This window comes from Rhinoraja longicauda, chromosome 42 (assembly GCF_053455715.1).
Source record: "Rhinoraja longicauda isolate Sanriku21f chromosome 42, sRhiLon1.1, whole genome shotgun sequence".
In the NCBI taxonomy this organism is placed as follows: Eukaryota; Metazoa; Chordata; class Chondrichthyes; order Rajiformes; family Arhynchobatidae; genus Rhinoraja; species Rhinoraja longicauda.
Genome location: NC_135994.1, coordinates 3482618 through 3506873, shown reverse-complemented (window position 1 = coordinate 3506873; position 24256 = coordinate 3482618). Strand labels below are relative to the sequence as shown.

General features: G+C 47.3%; 1 protein-coding gene across 1 annotated transcript; it reads right to left on the bottom strand.

Annotated features, from left to right (window-relative positions):
- Window positions 1–1730: 1730 nt before the first annotated feature.
- Window positions 1731–22918, bottom strand: wnt1 (wingless-type MMTV integration site family, member 1). Its single transcript, XM_078431243.1, has 5 exons — window positions 22901–22918; window positions 19367–19464; window positions 18680–18933; window positions 15822–16087; window positions 1731–2219 (listed from the first exon to the last, which is right to left on the bottom strand). The coding sequence occupies exons 1-5, from the start codon at window positions 22916–22918 to the stop codon at window positions 1731–1733; spliced, it is 1125 nt and encodes a 374-aa protein (XP_078287369.1).
- Window positions 22919–24256: the final 1338 nt, after the last annotated feature.

Below are 24256 nucleotides of genomic sequence, written 5' to 3'. Positions count from 1 at the left end.
CCTTAAGAATTTTATATGTTTCTATAAGATCCCCCCTCAGTCTTCTAAATTCCAGCGAGTACAAGCCGAGTCTATCCAGTGGAGCTTTCTTCATATGAAAGTCCTGCCATCCCAGGGAGCAATCTGGTGAACCTTCTCTGTACTCCCTCTAAGGCTAGAATGTCTTTCCTCAGATTAGGAGACCAAAACTGTACGCAATACTCCAGGTGTGGTCTCACCAATGCCCTGTACAACTGCAGCAGAACCTCCCTGCTCCTAAACTCAAGAAGGCGGGAGAATGGGGGTCGAGAGGGAACGATAGATCAGCCGTGATTGAATGGCGGAGTGGAGTTGATCGGTATTCGCTTATACAGGATGTGGCATTTATGTGAGGCTCAAATGCTGAGGGTGAGATACAAATCATAGAACATAGAACAGTACACACAGGAACAGGCCCTTCGGCCCACAGTGGCTGTGCCGAACATGATGCTAAGTTAAACTAATCTCCTCTACCTGCACGTGATCCAAATCCCTCCATTCGCTGCACATCCATGTACCTACCTAAAAAGCTTCTTAAACGCCAAATGCATGCCTCCACCACCCACCCGTCATCCTCTGTGTAAAAAAAAAAACTTGCCCCGTACACCTCCTTTAGACAATAGACAATAGTAGGCCATTCGGCCCTTCGAGTCAGCACCGCCATTCACTCTGATCATGGCTGATCGTCCACAATCAGTACCCCGTTCCTGCCTTCTCCCCATACCCCCTGACTCCGCTATCTTTAAGAGCTCTATCCAGCTCTCTCTTGAATGCACCCAGAGAATTGGCCTCCACTGCCTTCTGAGGCAGAGAATTCCACAGATTCACAACTCTCTGAGGGAAAAAAGTTTTTCCTCATCTCCGTTCTAAATGGCCTACCCCTTATTCTTAAACTTTGCCTCTCTCACCTCAAAGCTATGCCCCCTAGTCTTTGACATTTCCACCATGGGGAGGGGTGGGTAGGTTGGGGTTCTGACTGAATTCCCTCTATGTCTCTTCTACTTTGATATACTTCTCTTACCTCAGCATCCGCTACGAAATTCCGTGTTTTGCGCTGGTGAAATACTCCATTAAGTCAGAACAAGGGCAGGTATTCATTCGAAATGTGTCTCTTCCTCGGACGCCAAAGCGGCAATTTACTGTGTTGAAAATGTAGAACAAAGCCTAGCAATAAATTATACGTTTAATATAGATATCTTTGCGCAATGTTTCGTTTTTGAAGAGAGGTTTGACTATGGCGTTAAAGTCCCTGACAGTTTCGCGTCCTTCGAGGGTAATTTTGAGGGGATAATCCCAAATCTTGTTGCTCTGTGCGAGTCCTTACAGCTCAAGAGTCCCCCTGAAGTTTATACCGTGTGTATCTTTGTTGCAGAGTCCTTTGCTGTTAGATAGACTGATACATGATAGGATTTCCCAATAGTCTCCCTGAAGTTTATACTGTATGTACTTTTGTTGCAGAGTCCTTTGCTGTTAGATAGACTGATACATGATAGGATTTCCCAAGAGTCTCCCTGAAGTTTATACTGTATGTACTTTTGTTGCAGAGTCCTTTGCTGTTAGATAGACTGATACATGATAGGATTTCCCCTTCATTTCCATCTAGCCCACTGCTCCCTCCCATCAAATACCCGAATGACTGAGTTGACTTGTCACACACACACACACACACACACACTCCCCATTGCCATCCCAAGCTCTGGCGCCCCGAACCTTCAAAGGCACTCGTGCAGAGTTTGTGTAGTGGTGCAGTTCAGGCAGCTGACGTGGCAGCACCAGTGAAAAGTGCAGTGGCATCTCTCGGTCACCCGCTGGGCCGAGGTACGGAATCCCCTGCCGCAGCACAGCAGGTCACAGCCGTCCAGGCCCAGCGAGGTGCTGTTGCACGCACGGCCCGCGGTGCCGGCGCTGCCCATTTTGCTGCTCGCCGAGCAGAAGTTGGGCGACTTCTCGAAGTAGACCAGGTCCTGGGGAGAGTGCGGCTTGTGTGCGGGGTTCTCGGGCTCCAGGTGTCTCATGTCTGGCCGGGAGGCGCGGTTGCTGCCCTGGTTGTTGTAGATCACGCGGGACGCCCCGTCAAACCGGTCCTTGAGCAAGTTCCCCACTGTCCGAAAGGCCGGCAGCCGCATCCAACAGGTTTTTACCGTACAGGAGCCAGACATCCCGTGGCACTTACACTCCTGCCTCATCTCGGCATGGACTGTCTGCGAAATTGATAAATACCAATCAGTAAACACGTTACTATTGGGAGATATTGAGTATAAGAAAATAACTGCAGGTGCTGGTACAAATCGGTATTTATAGACAATAGACAATAGACAAAAGGTGCAGGAGGATTTATTCACAAAATGCTGGAGTAACTCAGCAGGTCAGGCAGCATCTCGGGAGAGAAGGAATGGGTGACGTTTCGGGTCGAGACCCTTCTTCAGACGGGAGGAGGAGGCCATTCGGCCCTCGGAGCCAGCACCGCCATTCAATGTGATCATGGCTGATCATTCTCAATCAGTACCCCGTTCCTGCCTTCTCCCCATACCTCCTGACTCCGCTATCCTTAAGAGCTCTATCTAGCTCTCTCTTCAATGCATTCAGAGAATTGGCCTCCACTGCCTTCTGAGGCAGAGAATTCCACAGATTCACAACTCTCTGACTGAAAACGTTTTTCCTCATCTCAGTTCTAAATGGCCTACCCCTTATTCTTCAACTGTGGCCCCTTGTTCTGGACTCCCCCAACATTGGGAACATGTTTCCTGCCTCTAACGTGTCCAACCCCTTAATAATCTTATACGTTTCGATAAGATCTCCTCTCATCCTTCTAAATTCCAGTGTATACAAGCCTAGTCGCTCCAGTCTTTCAACATATGATAGTCCCACCATTCCGGGAATTAACCTAGTAAACATACGCTGCACGCCTCAATAGCAAGAATATCCTTCCTCAAATTTGGAGACCAAAACTGCACACAGTACTCCAGGTGCTGTCTCACCAGGGCCCTGTACAACTGCAGAAAGACCTCTTTGCTCCTATACTCAACTACTCTTGTTATGAAAATCAACATTCCATTGGCTTTCTTCACTGCCTGCTGTATTATTTATTCCCGGAATGGCGGGACTATCGTTGAAAGACTGGAGCGACAAGGCTTGTATACACTGGAATTTAGAAGGATGAGAGGAGATCTTATCGAAACGTATAAGATTGGGCGGCACGGTAGCGCAGCGGTAGAGTTGCTGCTTTACAGCGAATGCAGCGCCGGAGACTCAGGTTCGATCCTGACTACGGGTGCTGCACTGTAAGGAGTTTGTACGTTCTCCCCATGACCTGCGTGGGTTTTCTCCGAGATCTTCGGTTTCCTCCCACACTCCAAAGACGTACAGGTATGTAGGTTAATTGGCTGGGTAAAATGTAAAAATTGTCCCTAGTGGGTGTAGGATAGTGTTAATGTATGGGGATCACTGGGCGGCACGGACTTGGTGGGCCGAAAAGGCCTGTTTCCGGCTGTATATATATGATATGATATGATGATTATTAAGGGGTTGGACACGTTAGAGGCAGGAAACATGTTCCCAATGTTGGGGGAGTCCAGAACCAGGGGCCACAGTTTAAGAATAAGGGGTAGGCCATTTAGAACTGAAATGAGGAAAAACTTTTTCAGTCAGAGAGTTGTGAATCTGTGGAATTCTCTGCCTCAGAAGGCAGTGGAGGCCAATTCTCTGAATGCATTCAAGAGAGAGCTAGATAGAGCTCTTAAGGATAGCGGAGTCAGGGGGTATGGGGAGAAGGCAGGAACGGGGTTGAGAATGATCAGCCATGATCACATTGAATGGCGGTGCTGGCTCGAAGGGCCAAATGGCCTCCTCCTGCACCTATTGTCTATTGTCTATTCACAAAATGCTGGAGTAACTCAGCGGGTCAGGCAGCATCTCGGGAGAGAAGGAATGGGTGACGTTTCAGGTCGAGACCCTTCTTCAGACTGGGGAGATCAAATATTGATCTCCCCTGGACCATCAATGAACATTAGCGAGCAGTCCTGAACTTCGATCAACATCACTGGAGACCTTTGATTGGACTTTATCTTGCGCTAAACGTTAATCGCGTTATTCACTTTATCCTGTATCTGTACACTGTGGACGGCTCGATTGTAATCATGTATTGCCTTTCCGAGGACTGGTTAGCACGCAACAAAAGCTTTCCGCCGTACCCCGGTAGGCGTGACAATACACTAAACTCAAACTCAAATGCAGACAGAGTGTGGGAGCACAAATGGAAACTCGATGAACTGCAGATGCTAGAATCTTCAGCAAAACACAAAGTGCTAGAGGAACTCGGTGGGCCAGGCATCGTCTGGGTGGGGGGGGGGGGGGGGGCAGGCGATGTTTCGGATTGGGACCCTTCTTCAGACTGATAGATGTGTTTGCAAGAGACAGGGTAGGAGGAGGAGGTGTCTGTGCGGCTATGTATGTGCCTGTGTGTATGTGTGGGTGTGTGTGTGCGTGTGTGTGTGTGTGCGCACATGTGGTGTGTGTGCATGTGTGTGGGCATATGTGTGTGTGTGTGCGCGCGTCTGCGTGTGTGCACATGTGGTGTGTGTGCATGTGTGTGTGTCTGTGCGTGTGTGTGTGTGCAAATGTCTGTGTGTGTGCATATATATGTGTTTGTGTGTGTGCACATGTGGTGTGTGTGCATGTGTCCGTGCGCGTGTGTGTGTGTGCGTGTGTGCATATATGTGTGTGTGCGTGTGCGCGTCTGTGTGTGTGCACATGTGGTGTGTGCATGTGTCCCCCCGTGCGTGTGTGTCTGTGTGTGTATGTGTGTGTGTGTGTGTGCGCGCGTCTGTGTGTGTGCTCATGTGGTGTGTGTGCATATGTGTGCGTCCGTGTGCGTGCGTGTGTGCATATATGTGTTTGTGCGTGTGCGTGTCTGTGTGTGTGCACATGTGGTGTGTGCATATGTGTGTGTCCGTGCGTGTGTGTGTGTGTGTGCATATGTGTGTGTGTGTGTGTGTGTGTGTGTGCATATGTGTGTGTGTGTGTGTGTGTGTGTGTGTGTGTGTGTGTGTGTGTGTGTGTGTGTGTGTGTGTGTGTGTGTGTGTGTGTGTGTGTGTGCGCGCGTGTGTGGCGGTGTGCCTGTGCATCTGTAAGTGTGTGTTAACCAGTATTCACTCACTGGAATGCAGATAGAAAATAGTGACTTTAAAAATACAAAGAAATTGTTTGGGGTGACTTAATGGTTAGTAAATGGTAGATTTGGAAAGGTGGTAAAAAAAAAAAATGATTACATTTCTGTTGATTACTTATTTAATGGATATTATTTTTTAAAACAGACTTGCTGTTTCTAATTTGTTTCTCGTGGGTACTCTTTACTACACAAGATTTTCTTCTTTAATCAATTAAATATTTAATCAGTTAAATCCCAGGGCAACGATCTGTAGTTATGACAGTAATGTTTCTAATCGTGCTGTGAGATAACAACTTGTGGCCACATTTTCTCATACGTAATACTCAAAGAGCATTAGACGCATGTTCACTTTGGAATCATAGTTCCATGTTGCCTCAAAAAAGGATCAAATGAGGTGAATCCCTCTTTCAGATTACTGATCCTGTAGATTACAATTCTTGTTGTGTTCATCCCGATATCTTTTAAATGTGAAGAGAGGTTCTGCCTTCCCTCCCCTGTCTGGCAATGGATTCCAAACCCCCACCGTCTCAAACAAATCTTTATTTTCATCAAATCTCTTCTCATCTTTAAATCTATGTTCACCAGTTAATAAACTCTCTGACGAGGGAGGCAATAAACCTCAGACTTCTCCAGCTTGAGTTTCGAACTGCAAGACCTAGAACTGGGCAAAACACAAAGCGCTGGAGGAACTCGGCGGGTCAGGCAGCATCTGCAGAGGGAATGGACACTTGATGTTGCAGGTCGGGACCGTACTTCAGACTGATCATCTGAAGAAGGGTCCCTTCCTTCTCTGCAGAGATGCTGTCTGTCCTGCTGAGTTACTCCAGCATTTTGTGTCTGTCTTCACCTATAGATCTTCTTGGCTGTTCCTGTCATCAATCATCAAATAAATAATTCTGGTGACTTGGGCACAAGTGCAAGGGTGGAGAGCCTTAGGTGCAGCTCTGGAGGTTTATACACAGTGGGCAATACTCAAAATCTGTGCAGGGGCTAGAGAAAATGAATAAAGATGAACTATTTCCATTGACGGAAAGGTCAAGAACCAAAGATGAAAATCCCGGGGCGAAATGATTTTTTTTTTTTTAATGAAACAAGTAGAAACTTGCCAGATAGTTCAGCAAAAGTAGATACAATCACTGTGTTTTCAAAGGGGAGCTGGAGGGGAAAGAAGGTACAGAGTCAGCATGGCTTTGATGGGTTGAATGCCACCTCTCTCCCTGCTGTGATTCCATTACTCTGAAAATTCTATCACACCTTCAGAAGCAGGTGGAAACTTGCAGCAGTTAGGTATTGTACATGGCTAAGGCAACTGCATCTGTAAAGTTCATGATTCTGCTAAATATTGATTGTACTCTTTCATAGGAAGTGAATGGGCAGCATGGTGGCACAGCAGTAGAACTGCTGCCTCACAGCGCCAGAAACCCGGGTTCAATCCTGACTATGGGTGCTGTCTGTGTGGAGTTTGTACGTCCCCCTGTGACCCTGTCTCCCTGTGGGTTTTCTCTGGGTGCTCCGACGTCCTCCCACATTCCAAAGACACGCAGGTTAATTGGCTTCTGTAAATTGCTCCCAGTGTGTAGGATGCAAAAATGGGATAACATAGAACTAGTGCATGGGTGATCGCTGGTTAACATGGACTCAGTGGGCCGAAGGGCCTGTTTCCATGCTGCATTCTCTAAAACTAAAACTAATACCACTGTGTCGGCCTCTATTTAAACAGCGTGATTTGGCCTGACCCTTAAATTGTTCTATGTTCAAAATCTCACCAAAAACATCATAGGATGGTTTGTGGTGTCAACTACAGTATTGGGATTAAGGTAGTCATCACCATGCCTTTCAGAAGGTGTGGGGGTCACAGATAGGCCAGACCAAGTTCCCATAATAGATTTTCCTCTCAGAAAGACATCATTACACCAAGTAGATTTTTATAACAATCCAGCAGTTTCCTAGTTATGCTTTCTGATACTGGCTTTTTCTTCCAGATGTATCCAATTACTTGAACTTACGTTCTCCAGAACTTCTGCCACAAGATCAATAGTTCACGTCTCTGGACACTGGTCTCGTAATTTAACCATTCCACTCCCACATCCCTATATTTATATAATCTTCCCCTCTGTAATTAGGCTTATGAAGGGTCCTTCCATAAGCAAGGGTACTGTCCGATTCACCTCTACCCCATTTGCGGACATTGGACTTTGTCTCTGGAACTGATGCGCGACAATGCTGAGAACTAGATTTTGCACTCTGTATCTTCCCCTTTGCTCTACCTATTGTACTTGAGTTTGAAGTGATTGTATTTATGTATGGTATATCTGATCTGTTTGCATAGCATGCAAAAACAAAGCTTTTCACTGTACCTCAGATCATGTGTCAATAATAAACCTAAGCCATATTGAATACTCTATATTTCAGATTACTGAACAAAATATGTTACCAGCCAAAACACATGAAAGTATAAGGATTTGCCCATTTAACGCAAAAGAGGAGCATTTCTTCTTTTAAAGGATTTCCCCAGAGAGCTATGTTGGTACTATAAGAACATTTAACAAAACATTTGCACAGGTACATGAATAGGAAAGGTTTACATGGATATGGGCCAAACGCAGGGAGGCGGGACTACTATGGATAGGGCATCTTGGTCGGCATGAGCCAGTTGGGCTGAAGGGCCTGCTTCCATGCTGTGTGACTCCATGACTCTAAGACTCCAGCTGTGGAGGAGAGGTTACTGAGAGAGTTCGAACGACAGTGGAGTTAGCATTTATGGGGAACAGGCTGGGAAATGGAGTTAAGACCAGTAATCAGATCAGCTGTGTTCATATCTGTATTTGCATGATGGTCGAATGTGGTTCAGAAAACAAATACATTTCTTTTCAAATCTAGAATGGTAACTGGGAACCCGGTGTGGGGGTACTACCATGAGGGGGGGGGGGAGAACAATGGACAATGGGGACCTGGCGTAGGAGGACCACCTTGAGGGAGGGGGTGGGGGGAAACTGGTGCGGGGGGGGGAATTTGTAACTTTGTAAGCGCCCTTTATGGGCGACTATTTGCATACCTTGGCAAGGAATGCAAGCAAATAATTTCACTGTGACAATAGACAATAGACAGTAGACAATAGACAATAGACAAGGGACAATAGGTGCAGGAGGAGGCCATTTGGCCCTTCAAGCCAGCACCGCCATTCAATGTGATCATGGCTGATCATTCTCAATCAGTACCCCTTCTCCCCATACCCCCTGACTCCGCTATCCTTAAGAGCTCTATCTAGCTCTCTCTTGAAGGCATCCAGAGAATTGGCCTCCACTGCCTTCTGAGGCAGAGAATTCCACAGATTTACAACTCTCTGACTGAAAAGGTTTTTCCTCATCTCCGTTCTAAATGGCCCACTCCTTATTCTTAAACATTGATAAAATAATGATAAAAACGTTGATAAAATAAATAGCTTTAAGTTGAGCGGGGCAAAGTTTAAAGGAGATGTGCGGGCCACGTTTTCTTTACACAGAGGGTGGTGAGTGCCAGGAATGCACTGCTGGGGGTGGTGGTTGAGGCAGGTCTGATAGTGGCATTTAAGAGACTTTTGGATAGGCACACATACATGCAGGGAATGGGGGGATATGGATTATATGCAGGTAGATAAGAATTGAATAGGCATCACATTCGGAACAGACGTTGTGGGCCGAAGGGCCTGCTCTGTACTGGTCTATGTTCTGTGTTCTATGAATATCCCTGTGACTGTCTGGGAGAGGATTTTGAACACAGCATACCTTGGGTGCAAAGCCAAATCGCCTTGCTTGTAACTTGTGTATTTGAAGTTAAATGTTTTATTGTCCTTTGGACTGAGGCATGATTTTCCACACAGATTTGCTTAATCTCTCGCGGTAATATCAGAGAAAGATCATCACAACTCCCAGACAGGGAGGCAAAATGACCCACTGTGCTGTTATCTCCAGGATGCTTCTCTGATCTCTCAGTAAAATTGCAATAGAAGATTAGAATCACCCAACAAAGCCCTTATTGCTAACAATACATCTTTGGAGTGGAGAAAGCATGATGGCAACAAAGATAATTGTCAGTAACATTACTTGGAACCATTTCATTATACTGTGTTCTTCTTCTTTCACTTGTGGGGTGAGTCTGCCTCCATTTTGTCCTTAACTTTCCCCATTGGTTTTACTACTTTTAATCCATGTGTTTCCTTGTGCTCCCACTTGCCTGTTGTTTGTTGTTACTGTACAATTTACAAATCTAGGGGGACCTAATTGAAACATACAGAATAGTGAAAGGCCTGGAAAGAGTGGATGTGGAGAGGATGTTTCCACTAGTGGGAGAGTCCAGGACTGGAGGTCACAGCCTCAGAATTAATGGACGTTCTTTTAGGAAGGAGACGGGGAGAAAATTCTTTAGTCAGAGGATGGTGAATCTGTGGAATTCTTTGCCACAGGAGGCTGTTGGGGTCCAAGTCAGTGGATATTTTGTCAGGCAGAGATAGATAGATTCTTGATTAGTACAGATGTCAGAAGTTATGGGGAGAAGGCAGGAGAATGGGGTTAGGAGGGAGAGATAGATCAGCCATGATTGAATGGCGGAGTAGACTTGATGGGCCGAATGGCCTAATTCTGCTCCTATTCCTTATAACATTGAGTCAGCTTGGTGGACGAACACACATGCACCAGGGCATGGTGATAAACAAGAGGCATCAAATGAAGGAACGGATGGCAATATATAACATGTTTTCAAGAAAGCAATGCATATGTTCTGTTTGCTCCAGAAGCTTAACTTGCCCCTTAAAGGAACAGCATTTTTTCCTTTGTTTTGAAAGATTGATTGAAAGATTGAAAGATACAGCATGGAAAGAGGCTGTTCGGCCCACCGAGCCCAATCCGACCACCAATCACCCCCCACTCACATGTTAGCCCACTTTGTCATCTACTCCCTGAATATTAGGGCCAATTTTACGGAGACCAATTAACCAACAAACCCTCTCGAAGGAATGATTCTGGTAAACATCCTCTGCACCTTTTCCAAAGCCTGCACATCCTTCCTACAATGGAGCGACCAGAACTGCACGCAATACTCCAAATACTGCCCAACCAAGGTGCTATAGAGCTGCATCATGACTTCTTGACTCTTATACTCAATGCCCCGGCCTGTAAAAGCAAGCATACCGTTTGCCTTCTTTGCCAATCTATCTGTTTAGCAGGTTCGCCTGCATCTGCCTCACCGCTGCTGATGGACTTTGTGCGGCTCCGAGGAAGTGTGGAATTTACCACGGGTTTCTGCTCAGAAGCAGAGAACAGCACGATCCGGCCTATTCTCAATAATGATGTAAGATCCCATGCATAGAGTCATAGAGTGATAGTGTGGAAACAGGCCGTTCGGCCCAACTTGCCCACGCCGGCCAACATGTCCCAGCTACACTCGTCCCACCTGGCTGCGTTTGGTCCATATCCCTCCAAACCTGTCCCATCCAATTATCCAAGTTTTTCATTCTTGACGCGCTAACAAACCTCGGTAAACTCCTTGAAGTTTTAATCGAAGTTTCTTGTTAGATACTGAACTGCTATTCAATCATTTCTCTCTCCGACAATTATTCTTCTCTCCCCCCCCCCCCCCCCCCCCCCCACCCACCATCGTGTCAACGCTCCACTTACAACTCGGTTCGCGGCCGCATTTACGACTTGCGAACGGTTCTATCTCACCACACATAACTCACAGCTGCCGAGATCCGGGTTCGATCCTGACCTCGGGTGCTGTGTGCGTGCGTGCGTGTGTGGTTCAGTCGTTCTCCCTGTGACCGCGTGGGTTCCACCGGGTTCTCCGGTTTCCTCCCACACCCCCAAAGACGTGCGGCCCTCTGCAAATTGCCTCTCAGTTCAGATTAGCGGCAAAAAAAAGTATAAATGGATGTGCGAGAGATTAAGATGCGGCGGTGGGAGAAACGAGAACCGGGGGGCTGTTGGAACGGCCGCCAAGGGAGCTAGTATCCACCCAATGGGCCGTGCGGCCTCCTGTGTTGGACTCTTCTTCGATTTTGCGCTTGGCTTATCTGCTGAATTTGTCTATTCGTCGGAATCCGTGCTTCAGCGCTGGAGAGCAAGAAACGATGAACTGGTCCAGTTCGCCGCCGGCGCCATTGGATCACCTGGGTCACTACCAGACAGTTAGCAACCATACTATTGAGCTCGCCCCTGACCTGTGTACTGTAACCTGACACGTTTACTTTCGCTGGTTCCAGCCTCACTTGCGAATTGGTTTTCTCCCTCTCTAAGCGCCGCTGGGGCCCATTTAACTTCCTATCACATCCACTGTGACCCGTCACAAATCCTCCCTTTTAACCTTAATTGTGACTTTTTTGTTCTCCCCTCCTCAACCCCTCTCGTGATTGCTTCTTTTTTTATTCCCTCGAACCTCTATTGCACTTTCTCCTGGTTTAAATTATTGACTTCCTCCTATTGACTTCAATTAAGTTATTGACTTCCTCCTCTGTGAAACTTGTTTATAACCTGTGCAAGAAGGAACTGCAGATGCTGGTTTAAACCGAAGACAGACACGAAAAGCTGGAGTAATTCAGCGGGTCAGGCAGCATCTCAGCAGAGAAGGAATGGGTGACGTTTCGGGTCGAGACCCTTCTTCAGACTGGTTAGGGACAAGGGAAACAATCAGTCTGAAGAAGGGTCTCGACCCGAAATGTCATCCATTCCTTCTCTCCAGAGATGCTGCCTGTCCCGCTGTGTATAACCTGATTAGCTTCTCCTTAATCTCTGTTGCCTCTCCCTCGTTTATGTATCCTCTGTGTCCGATTATCTCTTCTTTTAACTGGTTTTCCTTTCCCCCTCTTTACACCCCCATTGTTCCCTGTTGACTTTCTCCTGAATCTCTCTGGCGACCCCTTTTGCCATCATGACCTGGTTTCTCTTTTCTTTGCCGCTCTACCAGTCTGTCTACTTTCTCCTTTTAAACCCCGCTGTACTCTTTAATTTTTCCTGGTGTGACCTCATTTGTATATTCTTTCATTTCTTCTCTCTAACCACCTTTGCGACCACTTATTTTCTCCTCTTCCCAAGCTCTGTGTTCACATGCTCGCCCTCTCCACTTTTAACCCCTTTTGTGAACTGTTTTTCTTCTCGTTAAGTCCCATTTTGACTTATTTTGCTCCCCCTTCATTAACCTTCGCGGTGACCTGTTTATTTTCCGTTTGCTCTGATTTGCGACTTGTTCATTCAACCTCTGATGTGGCCAGTTCGCTTTTGTTTTCTTTTCACCCTCTATTGTGACCTGTTTGTTTTGTCCTCTTTAACCTGTGGTGACCTGTTTATTTTGTCCTTGATTGTCCTCTGAGACAACCTCTTTTATCCGCCGTTGTATCAAGACGATGACATGGAATTAGAAACATAGAAACATAGAAACTAGGTGCAGGAGTAGGCCATTCGGCCCTTCGAGCCTGCACCGCCATTCAATATGATCATGGCTGATCATCCAACTCAGTATCCTGTACCTGCCTTCTCTCCATACTCCCTGATCCCTTTAGCCACAAGGGCCACATCTAACTCCCTCTTAAATATAGCCAATGAACTGGCCTCAACTGCCTTCTGTGGCAGAGAACTCCACAGATTCACCACTCTCTGTGTGAAAAAAAACTTTCTCATCTCGGTCCCCCTTATACTTAAACTGTGATCCCTTGTTCTGGACTTCCCCAACATCGGGAACAATCTTCCTGCATCTAGCCTGTCCAACCCCTTAAGAATTTTGTAAGTTTCTATAAGATCCCCCCTCAATCTTCTAAATTCCAGCGAGTACAAGCCGAGTCTATCCAGTCTTTCTTCATATGAAAGTCCTGCCATCCCAGGAATCAATCTGGTGAACCTTCTCTGTACTCCCTCTATGGCAAGAATGTCTTTCCTCAGATTAGGAGACCAAAACTGTACGCAATACTCCAGGTGTGGTCTCACCAATGCCCTGTACAACTGCAGCAGAACCTCCCTGCTCCTATACTCAAATCCCCTCGCGATGAATGCCAACATACCATTGGCTTTCTTCACTGCCTGCTGCACCTGCATGCCTACTTTCAATGACTGGTGTACCACGACACCCAGGTCTCGTTGCATCTCCCCTTTTCCTAATCGGCCACCATTCAGATAATATGTTCTGTATGTGTTGCATTTACTTTCCATCTTACTCCTTCATGGACACCCATTTCTTGTTCCTATTTCTTGTTCTATTTCAACCTATTTACATCATCCTGCTGTTATCATTCGCTGTGATCTTTCTCCACATTTGTGACCAGTTTTGGATTTCTTCTTTTTCTTTAAGACTCCTCCTCATTTTGCGCATTTGTTTTTGTTTTTTTGCGGCAGAGTTATTTTTGCAGCACAGTTGTGCATTTTTCTTTGTGTTCTGCGAGTTGTTAGCTTCAAACTCCATTTGCGCCGTTTTTACACGTGTTTGCTTGCTTCCGTTTGCAAATCATGTTGCTGCCTCTGCGCTTTCTTGCTTCCCATCTTTCAGGCCCTCTTAGACAATGGACAATAGACAACAGGTGCAGGAGGAGGCCATTCGGCCCTTCGAGCCAGCACCGCCATTCAATGTGATCATGGCTGATCATTCTCAATCAGTACCCCTTCTCCCCATACCCCCCTGACTCCGCTATCCTTAAGAGCTCTATCTAGCTCTCTCTTGAATGCCTACAGAGAATTGGCCTCCACTGCCTTCTGAGGCAGAGAATTCCACAGATTCACAACTCTCTGACTGAAAAAGTTTGTCCTCATCTCAGTTCTAAATAGCCTACCCCTTATTCTTAAACTGTGGCCCCTTGTTCTGGACTCCCCCAACATTGGGAACATGTTTCCTGCCTCTAACGTGTCCAACCCCTTAATAATCTTATACGTTTCGATAAGATCTCCTCTCATTCTTCTAAATTCCAGTGTATACAAACCTAGTCGCTCCAGTCTTTCAACATATGACAGTCCTCCATTCCAGGAATTAACCTAGTAAACCTACGCTGCACGCCCACTCATTCGTTCCTTCCTTCTACCTGCCTATTCTTCAAGGTGAATTCTGCATTCTCCTTTCCTCCTCTCGGTGTGCATGTTGAAGGTCATTTCAGTGCTGGTTTTCAGACCCCAAAGTTCAGGATTTGTTTGAAAGTGCAGATGCTGGAATCTTGAGCAAACAAGACAAAGTGCCGGAGGAACTCAGCGGGACAGGCAGCATCTGTGGAGGGAACGGGCAGATGGCGTTTCGGGCCGGGACTCTTCTTCAGACATCTTCAGCAGGAACCACGCAGTAAAACGGAGGCGCAAGATGCTGGCATCTTGAGTTTAAAAAAACGAAGAATGCCCTGACCCGAAATCGTCCATTCCTTCCACAGATGCTGCCCGCCCCCCTGAGTTCTTCCGGTAGTTTATGCCTTTTACAAATCATTTTTAAATGGACACAGGCATTTAGAAGATTTTTGTTGTTGTTGCTTCTATTGACCTCAAGCACCCTGCCACTCTCAGAGCTTTCCCTGCCAGTTAACCACGTTCTGACCCCATTTTGACCATCTGCAGCTGAATTGTCTAATTCTGCCCCGATCACTAGTCAACATGACCAAATGAACATCACCGCAGTACGAGCTTACTTGCAAATCATGTTGCTGCCTCTGCGTTTTATTGCTTCTCGTCTTTCTCTTCTTCGTTCCTTCCCTCTACCTGCCTATTCTTCAAGGTGAATTCTGTATTCTTCTCTCCTCCTCTCGGTGCGAAGATGTTGAAGACCATTTCAGTGCTGGTCTTGGGATCAATGTTAAACTCACGGGGTGGGTGGTCAAGGTGGAATCGAGAACTGGCGAACCGAACAATCTTAACCTGTGCCCGATTTCGCAGACATACCTCATGCGAGTGGCAGCATCGCCAAGGGCTAACGTTAACCTCGGTGACTATAGCAATAAGTAACAAGACAATGTCAACGGTTGCAACGGCTGAGAGATGCTCCCTTTAGCGTTCCAATAGGAATGGCGAGCGACTCCAGTGGAAGGCAGTCAGTGTTACGGGCTGGCATGTCCGAGGTCCCTATTCCCCAAAGCCGCTCGGTGTAATGAGGCGTCCTCTGGATAGCATCACAAGGGCGAAGTCCCGTGACCAGCCTCCCACCCCCACTCCCACTCACACGCATTAACGCGCCATGCCCGACCCTACCCCGTCCAAACGCCTTTCAACCTCACGGGCAAGACATGGCATGTTAATAGAAACATAGAAACATAGAAAATAGGTGCAGGAGTAGGCCATTCGGCCCTTCGAGCCTGTACGCACCGCCATTCAATATGATCATGGCTGATCATCCAACTCGGTATCCTGTACCTGCCTTCTCTCCACACCCCCTGATCCCTTTAGCCACAAGGGCCACATCTAACTCCCTCTTAAATATAGCCAATGAACTGGCCTCGACGACCTTCTGTGGCAGAGAATTCCACAGATTCACCACTCTCCGTGTGAAGAAAAACCGTTCTCACCTCGGTCCTAAAAGACTTCCCCCTTATCCTCAAACTTTGTCCACAATTAGTGAAATCCGGAGTGAATATCACACGATACAACACTCCCTTTATTTTGTTATTGGCGGGTTGTAATGCCGAATTACATGCACTCGTGTGATCGTTACCAGTCTGCCGGCTTCGTTGTTGTGCAGGTTGGTCAGATATCGTAGGTCTCTGCCCCTTTCGCTCGAATCCACGAACTCGCGGCCGAAGACGCGGCCGAAGTCGACGTTGTCACTGCACCCGCCCCAGTGCCAGTCCGGTCCACCGGGGCCCCGTCGCCGGTAGTCGCAGGTGCACGACTCGACGGAGCCCTCGGAACACGAACGGGACACCGAGTGAGTGACCGCCGCGCTGGTCAAAGCGAAAATGAAGGCCGTTTCACGGCAGCCTGCGGGGGAGGGAAAGGTCGGGGTCGTTAGCGGGAAGGGTGGAGGGTCAGAAAACGAAAACACCGGCCAAAGATTAGAAAAAAACAAGGGCAGGGTCTCGACCCGAAGCGTCACCTAATTCCTCTGCTCCAGAGATGCTGCCGTGACCCGGTGCGTTACGCCAGCGTTTTGTGTCCTTCTTTGGGGGTAACCTTAAAACGGGACGGGAGAGGAGACGCAGACATTGAAGGACGGATGAGCAGAGCCGGGGTCAGGGGACGGGCAAAGGAAAAGGGTGGGTAGATAGGGGGGGGGGGGGGGGGGGCTGGAAAGGCGAGGCCGACAGCCAGCGAGTGGGAAGGGCGCAGAGCGAAACGGAGCTGTAAACAAGCGCCGCTGAGACGGCGACGCACGCCGGGATAGGAGATGGGAGTTGAGAGGCGTGCGTAAATGCAAGGGGGGACGTGACAGGCGCCACACAGAGTGGAATGGGTTGAGAGTCTGAGAACTAAGCAGAGATCTGGAGAAACTGGGGGAGGGGAGGTGGGGGGGGGGAGGGGTGGGGAGCAAAAATTCACCGGCAAACCGAATAGGCAAAACGAAGGCGCGCCAAAACATGCAGACTCTTGTGACTAAGGAGGGGGAAAGGGGAGATACAGACATGCCTACGACGAGACGAAGGGCAGGGAGCAAAGAAGGCGGGGGTTTAGAGCAGGAAAAACACTGCACAGTGTATTAAACGCGAAGTTAGTCAGACTTGGTGTAAACCTTCAGAACGGTATTTATTTCGCAAAAGCTGGAGTAACTCAGCAGCTCAGGCAGCATCTCAGGACAATAGACAATAGACAATAGGTGCAGGAGTAGGCCATTCGGCCCTTCGAGTCTGTACGCACCACCGTTCAATGTGATCATGGCTGATCATTCTCAATCAGTACCCCGTTCCTGCCCTCTCCCCATACCCCCTGACTCCGCTATCCTTAAGAGCTCTCTCAGGAGAGAATGAATGGGGTGACGTTTCGGGTCGAGACCCTTCTTCAGTCTGAAGAAGACCCATTCCTTCTCTCCTGAGATGCTGCCTGACCCGCTGAGTTACTCCAGCATTTTGTGAAATAAATACCTTCGATTTGTACCAGCATCTGCAGTTATTTTCTTACAAACCTTCAGAACGGAGTGCGTTTAAAAGCCCTAAACAGTGTGTTCCGACTCCTGAGACCAGCGTTCCCAGCGCGCAGGAAGCGATGCACGGCTGGGGAATTCGTTCCTACTCCCCAAATTGTGTGACGGCCTGAACTAACGTTCACCCGAGTCGACCTGTCGGCCGAGAGAATCGAGCCGAGGAGTTAATCGCCACTCTGTGTCTGTCCACAGAGCGGCCAGTTTGGAAATCGCGAACTGTGGGAGTTCTGCTGCTGTGCATAGAGACAAAGCCCCCTGCTTACAGTAACAGACCGTCTCCGCCACCAGCATCAGGGAACCTCGCTGATACCAATTCTGACTGGGTTGCCTAGTTGAAGATGGAACATTAATAACCGGGTGACTTTTCATTCATTTAATTCTAATTGTGTTTATTAAAAGGAAACTCCTGACTTATGTCGGGGTATGCCCAAGACAGGATGTGTCTCTGGATAGCTTCCTCTCAAATACAGATCGGACTAGTTCGCAATTGGATTTCTGCGTTAAAACTAACCTGAACGTTGAGCAAGTACTTAAATTGGGGACCAATTGCCTACTCCACGACAATATGCGAAATCAGACTCCAGTGGAATGAGTCGACTGGCTCTGGGTTCTCTGAACTCCCACCCCACACATATCTCAGATAGGACGCTCTTGCGTTTCAGGATAAGGCGAACCAGGACCATCCCTTCCCCTGACTCGGGAACCGCGATGGATCCGACCTGTTCTGCATCACCTTTACAGATCAAGATCTGCACCCACACCTGGTCTGAACAGGGTAACGCTGTTGTAAGGGAATAACTGCAGATGCTGGTACAAATCGAAGATATTTATTTCACAGAGTGCTGGAGTAACTCAGCAGGTCAGGCTGCATCTCAGGAGAGAAGGAATGGGTGACGTTTCGGGTCGATACCCTTCCAGACTGAAGAAGGGTCTCGACCCGAAACGTCACCCATTCCTTCTCTCCTGAGATGCTGCCTGACCCGCTGAGTTACTCCAGCATTTTGTGAAATAAAATGTGAAATTAATCCCGCTGTTAACGGGATCAGAGTTTCCATGGAACGGGATTAGACTAGAACACCTTGGATTAATTGACTCCCATTAACGATGCAGCAAAATGCCAAAAATCTGACAAAACATACCGGGAATGCTCAGCATTTCTGATGATCTGAAACTTTGATTCCGTTTCGCTCACTGCCTCACCTGCTGAGTATCCTCAGTATTTTATTTATATTCCAGTTATCTCGATCATGGTCCGCCCGCTGTCGACCAAGGCTGGACTGAACCGGGCAGTGTGCCCTTGATACTGAACGAGGATCAGATGGTCTAGCACATAGAATTGGCCTACATTGGAATCTAGCGCTAGAGGATCGCTGGCACAGAGACGTCTAGGACGCATAAACACACACGGTTGCTTATTCTGTTCTGAGAGAGCCTACCTCGGTTGACGATCTTGCCGAAGATGTTGGGAGTTTGGGACGTCGGGCAGTTCCAGCGTCGACTGCGGAATTGCCATTTGCACTCCCTGATGGCGCTCTGCAGCCCTCCTGTGATGCTGTGCAATATGCCCGGGTTCTGTCGGATCAGTTTCCTCTGCTTTCTGCTCAGCAGCTGCAAGCTTGGATCCAAAACCAGTTGGACATACTTCGAGTCGGTCAACAGGTTCGAGGAAGACGCAATATTTACAATCCCCCTGAAATAAAACCAAACACAGAACGAATTAGCTTCACGTCCCACGCAGGTAAACAAACCTCAGCGTGTATGGGACTAACAACTGCAGGTGCTAGTTTAAATCGCAGGTAGACGCGAAATGCTGGAGTAACTCAGCGGGCCAGGTAGCATCTCGGGAGAGAAGGAATGGGTGACGTTTCGGGTCGAGACTCTGAAGAGTCTGGAGAAGGGTCTCGACCCGAAACGTCACCCATTCCTTCTCTCCCGAGATGCTGCCTGACCCGCTGAGTTATTCCAGCATTGTGTCTCTATAAACAACTCTCAATGTTTATTTGCATTCCCGGCGTTATTTAAAACAATACATTCGCACCTGTTACACCCTCCCCCCCCCCACAACACTGCTAACGAGACGCTCTTTTTTTTAAAACTGTCGACTAATATTAGTCAAAACTTACCACCATCTCCCACTGTTATTTACTGCCAGTGTGTGGGAGAGTGAGGAGAGCGCCAGAAGCCACAGCGTCTTCAATCCCAGAACTATAGTCATGATGTTGTTTGTCAGGAATGATCATAAAGTAAAGATCATATCTATGTAGTACAGATAGTTTAGTTGCCGTTCCCCTCCCACTCCGGAAAAGAAAATAGAATTGAGTTTTCGGACGTAAATGTGGGAACAGGTAGCTTTTGGCGCGCCCTGTCTAACCTGGTCGCAGGCGCCTGATAACTGGGACGTCCTGGCGCTTTTAAGTTAGTATGAAGAGCTTTAAAAAAAAAGTGTCGGCAAGCCTCCGAGTTTAGAGGAACAATGGTGGAATCGCGACACATTCTTTCCCCTATTGCCTGCGAGATGGGACGCTACAGCTTTCCATCAATCTGTCCATCATGCACTAGTTGAAAGACAGCAGATTAAAACGGTTAATGTCCATGTAAGACCACTTCACTCCTATTGTTCAATAACGTTTGGGCAGCGGCAAGCAAGGCACAGCTTTGTAGCTGAAACAATCCTGCGGCAACCAGCCTCATTTATTCCCACAGCGAGCCAAACGTTTCTTCAGCGTGTGTATAGATTTAAATCTGCTCCTCAGGTAACCAGGGCACAACGAGAAGGTGCGTGTCCAAGGGTGTCGTCGCTTCTGGTGTCGCTTCCGACACTGTTTACCAAGAGCATTTCCAAACTGCGACTGTCATTCGCTGGCAATCGCCGCCAGATCTCGAGATTTAAATGATTCCTGACGCCTCTGCCGCGGCTCCGCGTTCTCCTATCGCTGGGAAGTAAAGAGTGATTTCAGTGTGTCCGAGTTGTCACTGGCAGGGTAGTTAGCTCGCCTTTCTTTCGGGCTAACATTGGGATGTATCAGTTCGCACTTAAAAATAAAACATATAAGGACGCCACCCTCGGTTAAATCCAAAATATTATCAAGTCGGAGACGTTTCTACTGTGTCTGCCCTCGATATATTCTCATCTGAGATGTTGTAGTCAGATTTAAAAACGATTGACTTCTACTTCTCCAAAACATTTCAGATACAAAGCACAAAGTGCGAGAAGGTCTTCAGTCTAACGAAGGGACTCCTCTCGAAACGTCTCCTGTCCATTCCCTCCACCCGCTGAGTTACTCCAGCACTTTGTGTTTTGCTGAAGATTCCAGCATCTGCAGTTCCCTGTCCCAACATTTCAGAGAATTTTGATTTTTTTTAAAAGCAGCCATTTTATAATCTCTCTCTCCGCTTTTCCCAGTTCAAGTCGATCATTTGGATTTGAATTAAAGTTACAGATTGCTATGATAAGTTCGGTGAAAGTGCAGATATTCTTTAAACGGCAGGTATCAAATCCCTCCCTCTTTCACCGTTATCATTTCTCCTTAACCCTGCCGAAAAAACCCCAACAAATTGAGTGTTTACCTAGACGTTCAGGTGTCAGATTGTGAAGATGGTTCCCCGGTATACACTATACACTATAATATTTAATGATACATTAAAATGCCTTCGACACTGAACCGATGCTAAAATGTGTTGGAATTGACAAAATTGGTGAGCAGTCCACATTACAAACAGAAGCTGCGATTTATCGTGTTGGAAGGAACTGCAGATGCTGGTTTAAACCGAAGATAGACACAAAACGCTGGAGTAACTCAGCGGGACAGGCAGCATCTCCGGAGAGAAGGAATGGGTGACGTTTCCGATCGAGACCCTTCTCGCCAGAGATGCTGCCTGTCCCGCTGAGTTACTCCAGCTTTTTTGTGTCTATCTGCGATTTATCGTTCTGTTTTAGTACAAATTGCGCCATCAATATTCGCCAAACGCTCGAGTTTCCCAGATTAGCGGTACCCAGTTATTTATTGCTGCAAACGGAGTTGAAAACAAGTAAGAGAAGTGGGCGGCAACAGGGTTGAATCTGCATTGGACCTGGTTCCGGGTTGTATTTGACCTCACGGTGGCGCTCTCGGCCCGTCTCAGCTGCCCTGAAAACGGACAGGTTATTCAATAAAGTCGCAAAATTAGTTGTGCAACAGATGAAAAGAAACACAGAACATATTGGGGACTGCTGCAAGATCGTCGAACATTAACTCTGTCTGTCGTCACAGATGCCGCCTGAGCTGCTAAGAACTTCCAGGGTTTTTTGTGTAATAAACTCTTGCATCAAATTCGAGTTGAACGGTTCCCGTGAATAAATTATTTCAGTACTAATTGGCAAATCGCGTTCTCGCCATCCAAGTGTCATCTCCAACGACAGAGAGTTCAGCCATATGTCCTTAACATTCAGTGTTATCATCGTTGCTTAGTTCCTCGCCATCAACATCCTGGGATCGCCATTGACCAGAAACTCAACTGGATCAAGCACATGAATATGGTGGCTAGGAAAGCAGGCTAGAAGCTGGGGTATCATGCTGTGTATCTTCCGACACCCCAAAACGTATCCGCCTTCATACGGATGCTATCTCACGGCTCCAGGGTCCTATCCTGATCTCGGATAATATCTGTGTGGATTTGCCTCAACGCTGTTTCGCAATGTGGAAGGCGCAGAAGAGATTTGTCAGAATGCCACAAACGACACAAAGTGCAGGGGTAACTCAGCGGACCTGGCAGATCTCTGGAGAACTAAAACTAGTTTAGAGTCGCAGAGTTACATAGCATGGAAACATCCATGAGTGTGAGATATTAAAAAGTTGTATTGCCTGCCCAGTGCCAGGGTTAAGGCCATCTTCTCGGGGATGGAGGGGGGTTGCAGATTGGGGAAGTTTAAATGGCCTGGACCTGAAGGATTGGGGTTAGGCTTCACGTGGGGTGTTCCCTTGTGTTTTCCTTGGCCGTGGGTGCAGTGGGACTGTCGCTGTAGCCAAGGCATTCTACAGATGGCGCACACCACAGCCATTTCGGGTCGGGACCCTTCTCCAGACTCCAGAATGCTGCCAGGACTGGAAGGTTTTAGATATAAGGAGAGTTTGGACAGACTTGGATTGCTTTCTCTGGAACATCAGAGGCTGGGGGGAGACCTGATAGAAGTATATAAAAGTGTGAGAGGCATAGATAGGGTAGACAGTCAGAACCTTTTTTTCCAGGGTGGAAATGTCAAAGACTAGAGGACATAGCTTTAAGATGAAAAGGGCATGTTTTTTTTCAGAGAGGGTGGTGGGTGCCTGGAACACACTGCCAGGGGTAGTGCTGGAGGCAGATACAATAGCGGCTTTTAGATAGACATATGGATATGCAGGGTATGGAAGGATTATGGATCATGTGCAGGAAAAGGTGATTCGTTTAATTTGGCATCGTATTCAGCACAGCCATTGTGGGCCAAAGTTCCCCTTCCTGTGCTCTACCATTATCCTTGCGATAGTGTGGGTTTCACTGCACTCCCACATCCCAAGGACGCGCGGGTTGGTAGGTTAAATGGCTGCTGTAAATTGCCCCCGTGGTGCAGCAGAGCTGATGGCGATGTGAGTTGAAAAATGTTCTGATGGGTGCTTGCTGGTCAGTGTAGACGCATTAAATATCAGGACCTGCGTCCACATTGTGTAACTGTGAGGAGTGCCGTAGAATACTTTGCACTTGCATGCATGACCGTTCATCAGATCTAGATCAAAGCCGTGTGGTCAATTTGCACAAGATGGCTGTGGTGTGCGCCAGCTGTAGAATGCCTTGGCTATAGCGACAGTCCCACTGCACCCACGGCCAAGGAAAACACAAGGGAACACCTCACGTGAAGCCTAACCCCAATCCTTCAGGTCAAGGCCATTTAAACTTCCACAATCTGCAGCCCCCCTCCATCCCCGAGAAGATGGCCTTAACCCTGGAACTGGGCAGGCAATACAACTTTTTTAATCTCACACTCATGGATGTTTCCATGCTATGTGACTCTACGACTCTAAACTAGTTTTAGTTCAGCAATGTGCAATGATTTATAATTCGGAGCAACTCATATTGAATCGAGAAAGGACAGAATAATATCAGCCAGATTATCCCAGATTCTCATCAAATTAACTCACCAAACAAAAAAGAAGTAAGGCGTTTTTAGGCCTAGTGTTCTTTAAATATAAAGCTTTATCGTGTTGCTACTTCGCCAAAGTCTCTTATTCACCAGCGTCCACACTCTTGGCACTGCACTCTGCAAGTCAAGGAGTTAAAACAGGCCCGGTCTTCACAGAATCGACGTACAGTATTTATATGGAAACATGCATCTTGAGTAAAACACAAATTGCTGGAGTGACCCAGCGGTTCGGGCAACATATGTGGGGGGAATGGACAGACGACGTTTCGACTTGGGACCCTTCGTCTACAAGTTAACAAAATCACGGTTAAACAAACAAATTATTTTAGAAATTATTTTATAATTATTTTATGCCTTCTCCCCCATCAGACCGTTCAGAGTCGAATTACTTCAATGCAAGATTCGCGTGAAATCATTGAAAACAATTTTTTATCTGTCAGTGAATTCTGCGATATTCCTTTGCAAGAAGAGTTGATCGTTTGTCGACGAGCGTTTCAGCACAGAAATAGGCTCTTCGGCCCACCTTGCCCAAGTTGGAATATTGAGCTCGTCCCATTTACTTCCATTCGTCGCAAAGTCCTCTAAACCCTTCCTTTCCACACTTTTGTTCAAATATATTTTAAAAGTTTCAAGTGTATCCACTTCTATAACTTCCCATCTCCCACCTGGTTGATCAGCATTTCCTGGGGCAGCGGTTAATTAATTCTAAGATACTTTGTAAAAGTATTTTCATTCGTTACCTGAAACAAACTGGGATGGGCGATGCTGTGCGTGCAATTACGAGAACATTTTTGTGAATTTATGATCAAAACGCCCCTCGCTGTCTACACATTGTCTTAATGGTTAAATGGTGAACTGGCAG

What these genes read in the sequence shown, in the direction of transcription:
- wnt1 (XM_078431243.1), bottom strand. An exon ending in AATAACAGTGGGAGATGGTG is followed by an intron (nt 18,934 to 19,366) that starts GTAAGTTTTGAC and finishes GTTTTATTTCAG; the next exon opens with GGGGATTGTAAATATTGCGT. An exon ending in CGGCAAGATCGTCAACCGAG is followed by an intron (nt 16,088 to 18,679) that starts GTAGGCTCTCTC and finishes CCTCCCCCGCAG; the next exon opens with GCTGCCGTGAAACGGCCTTC.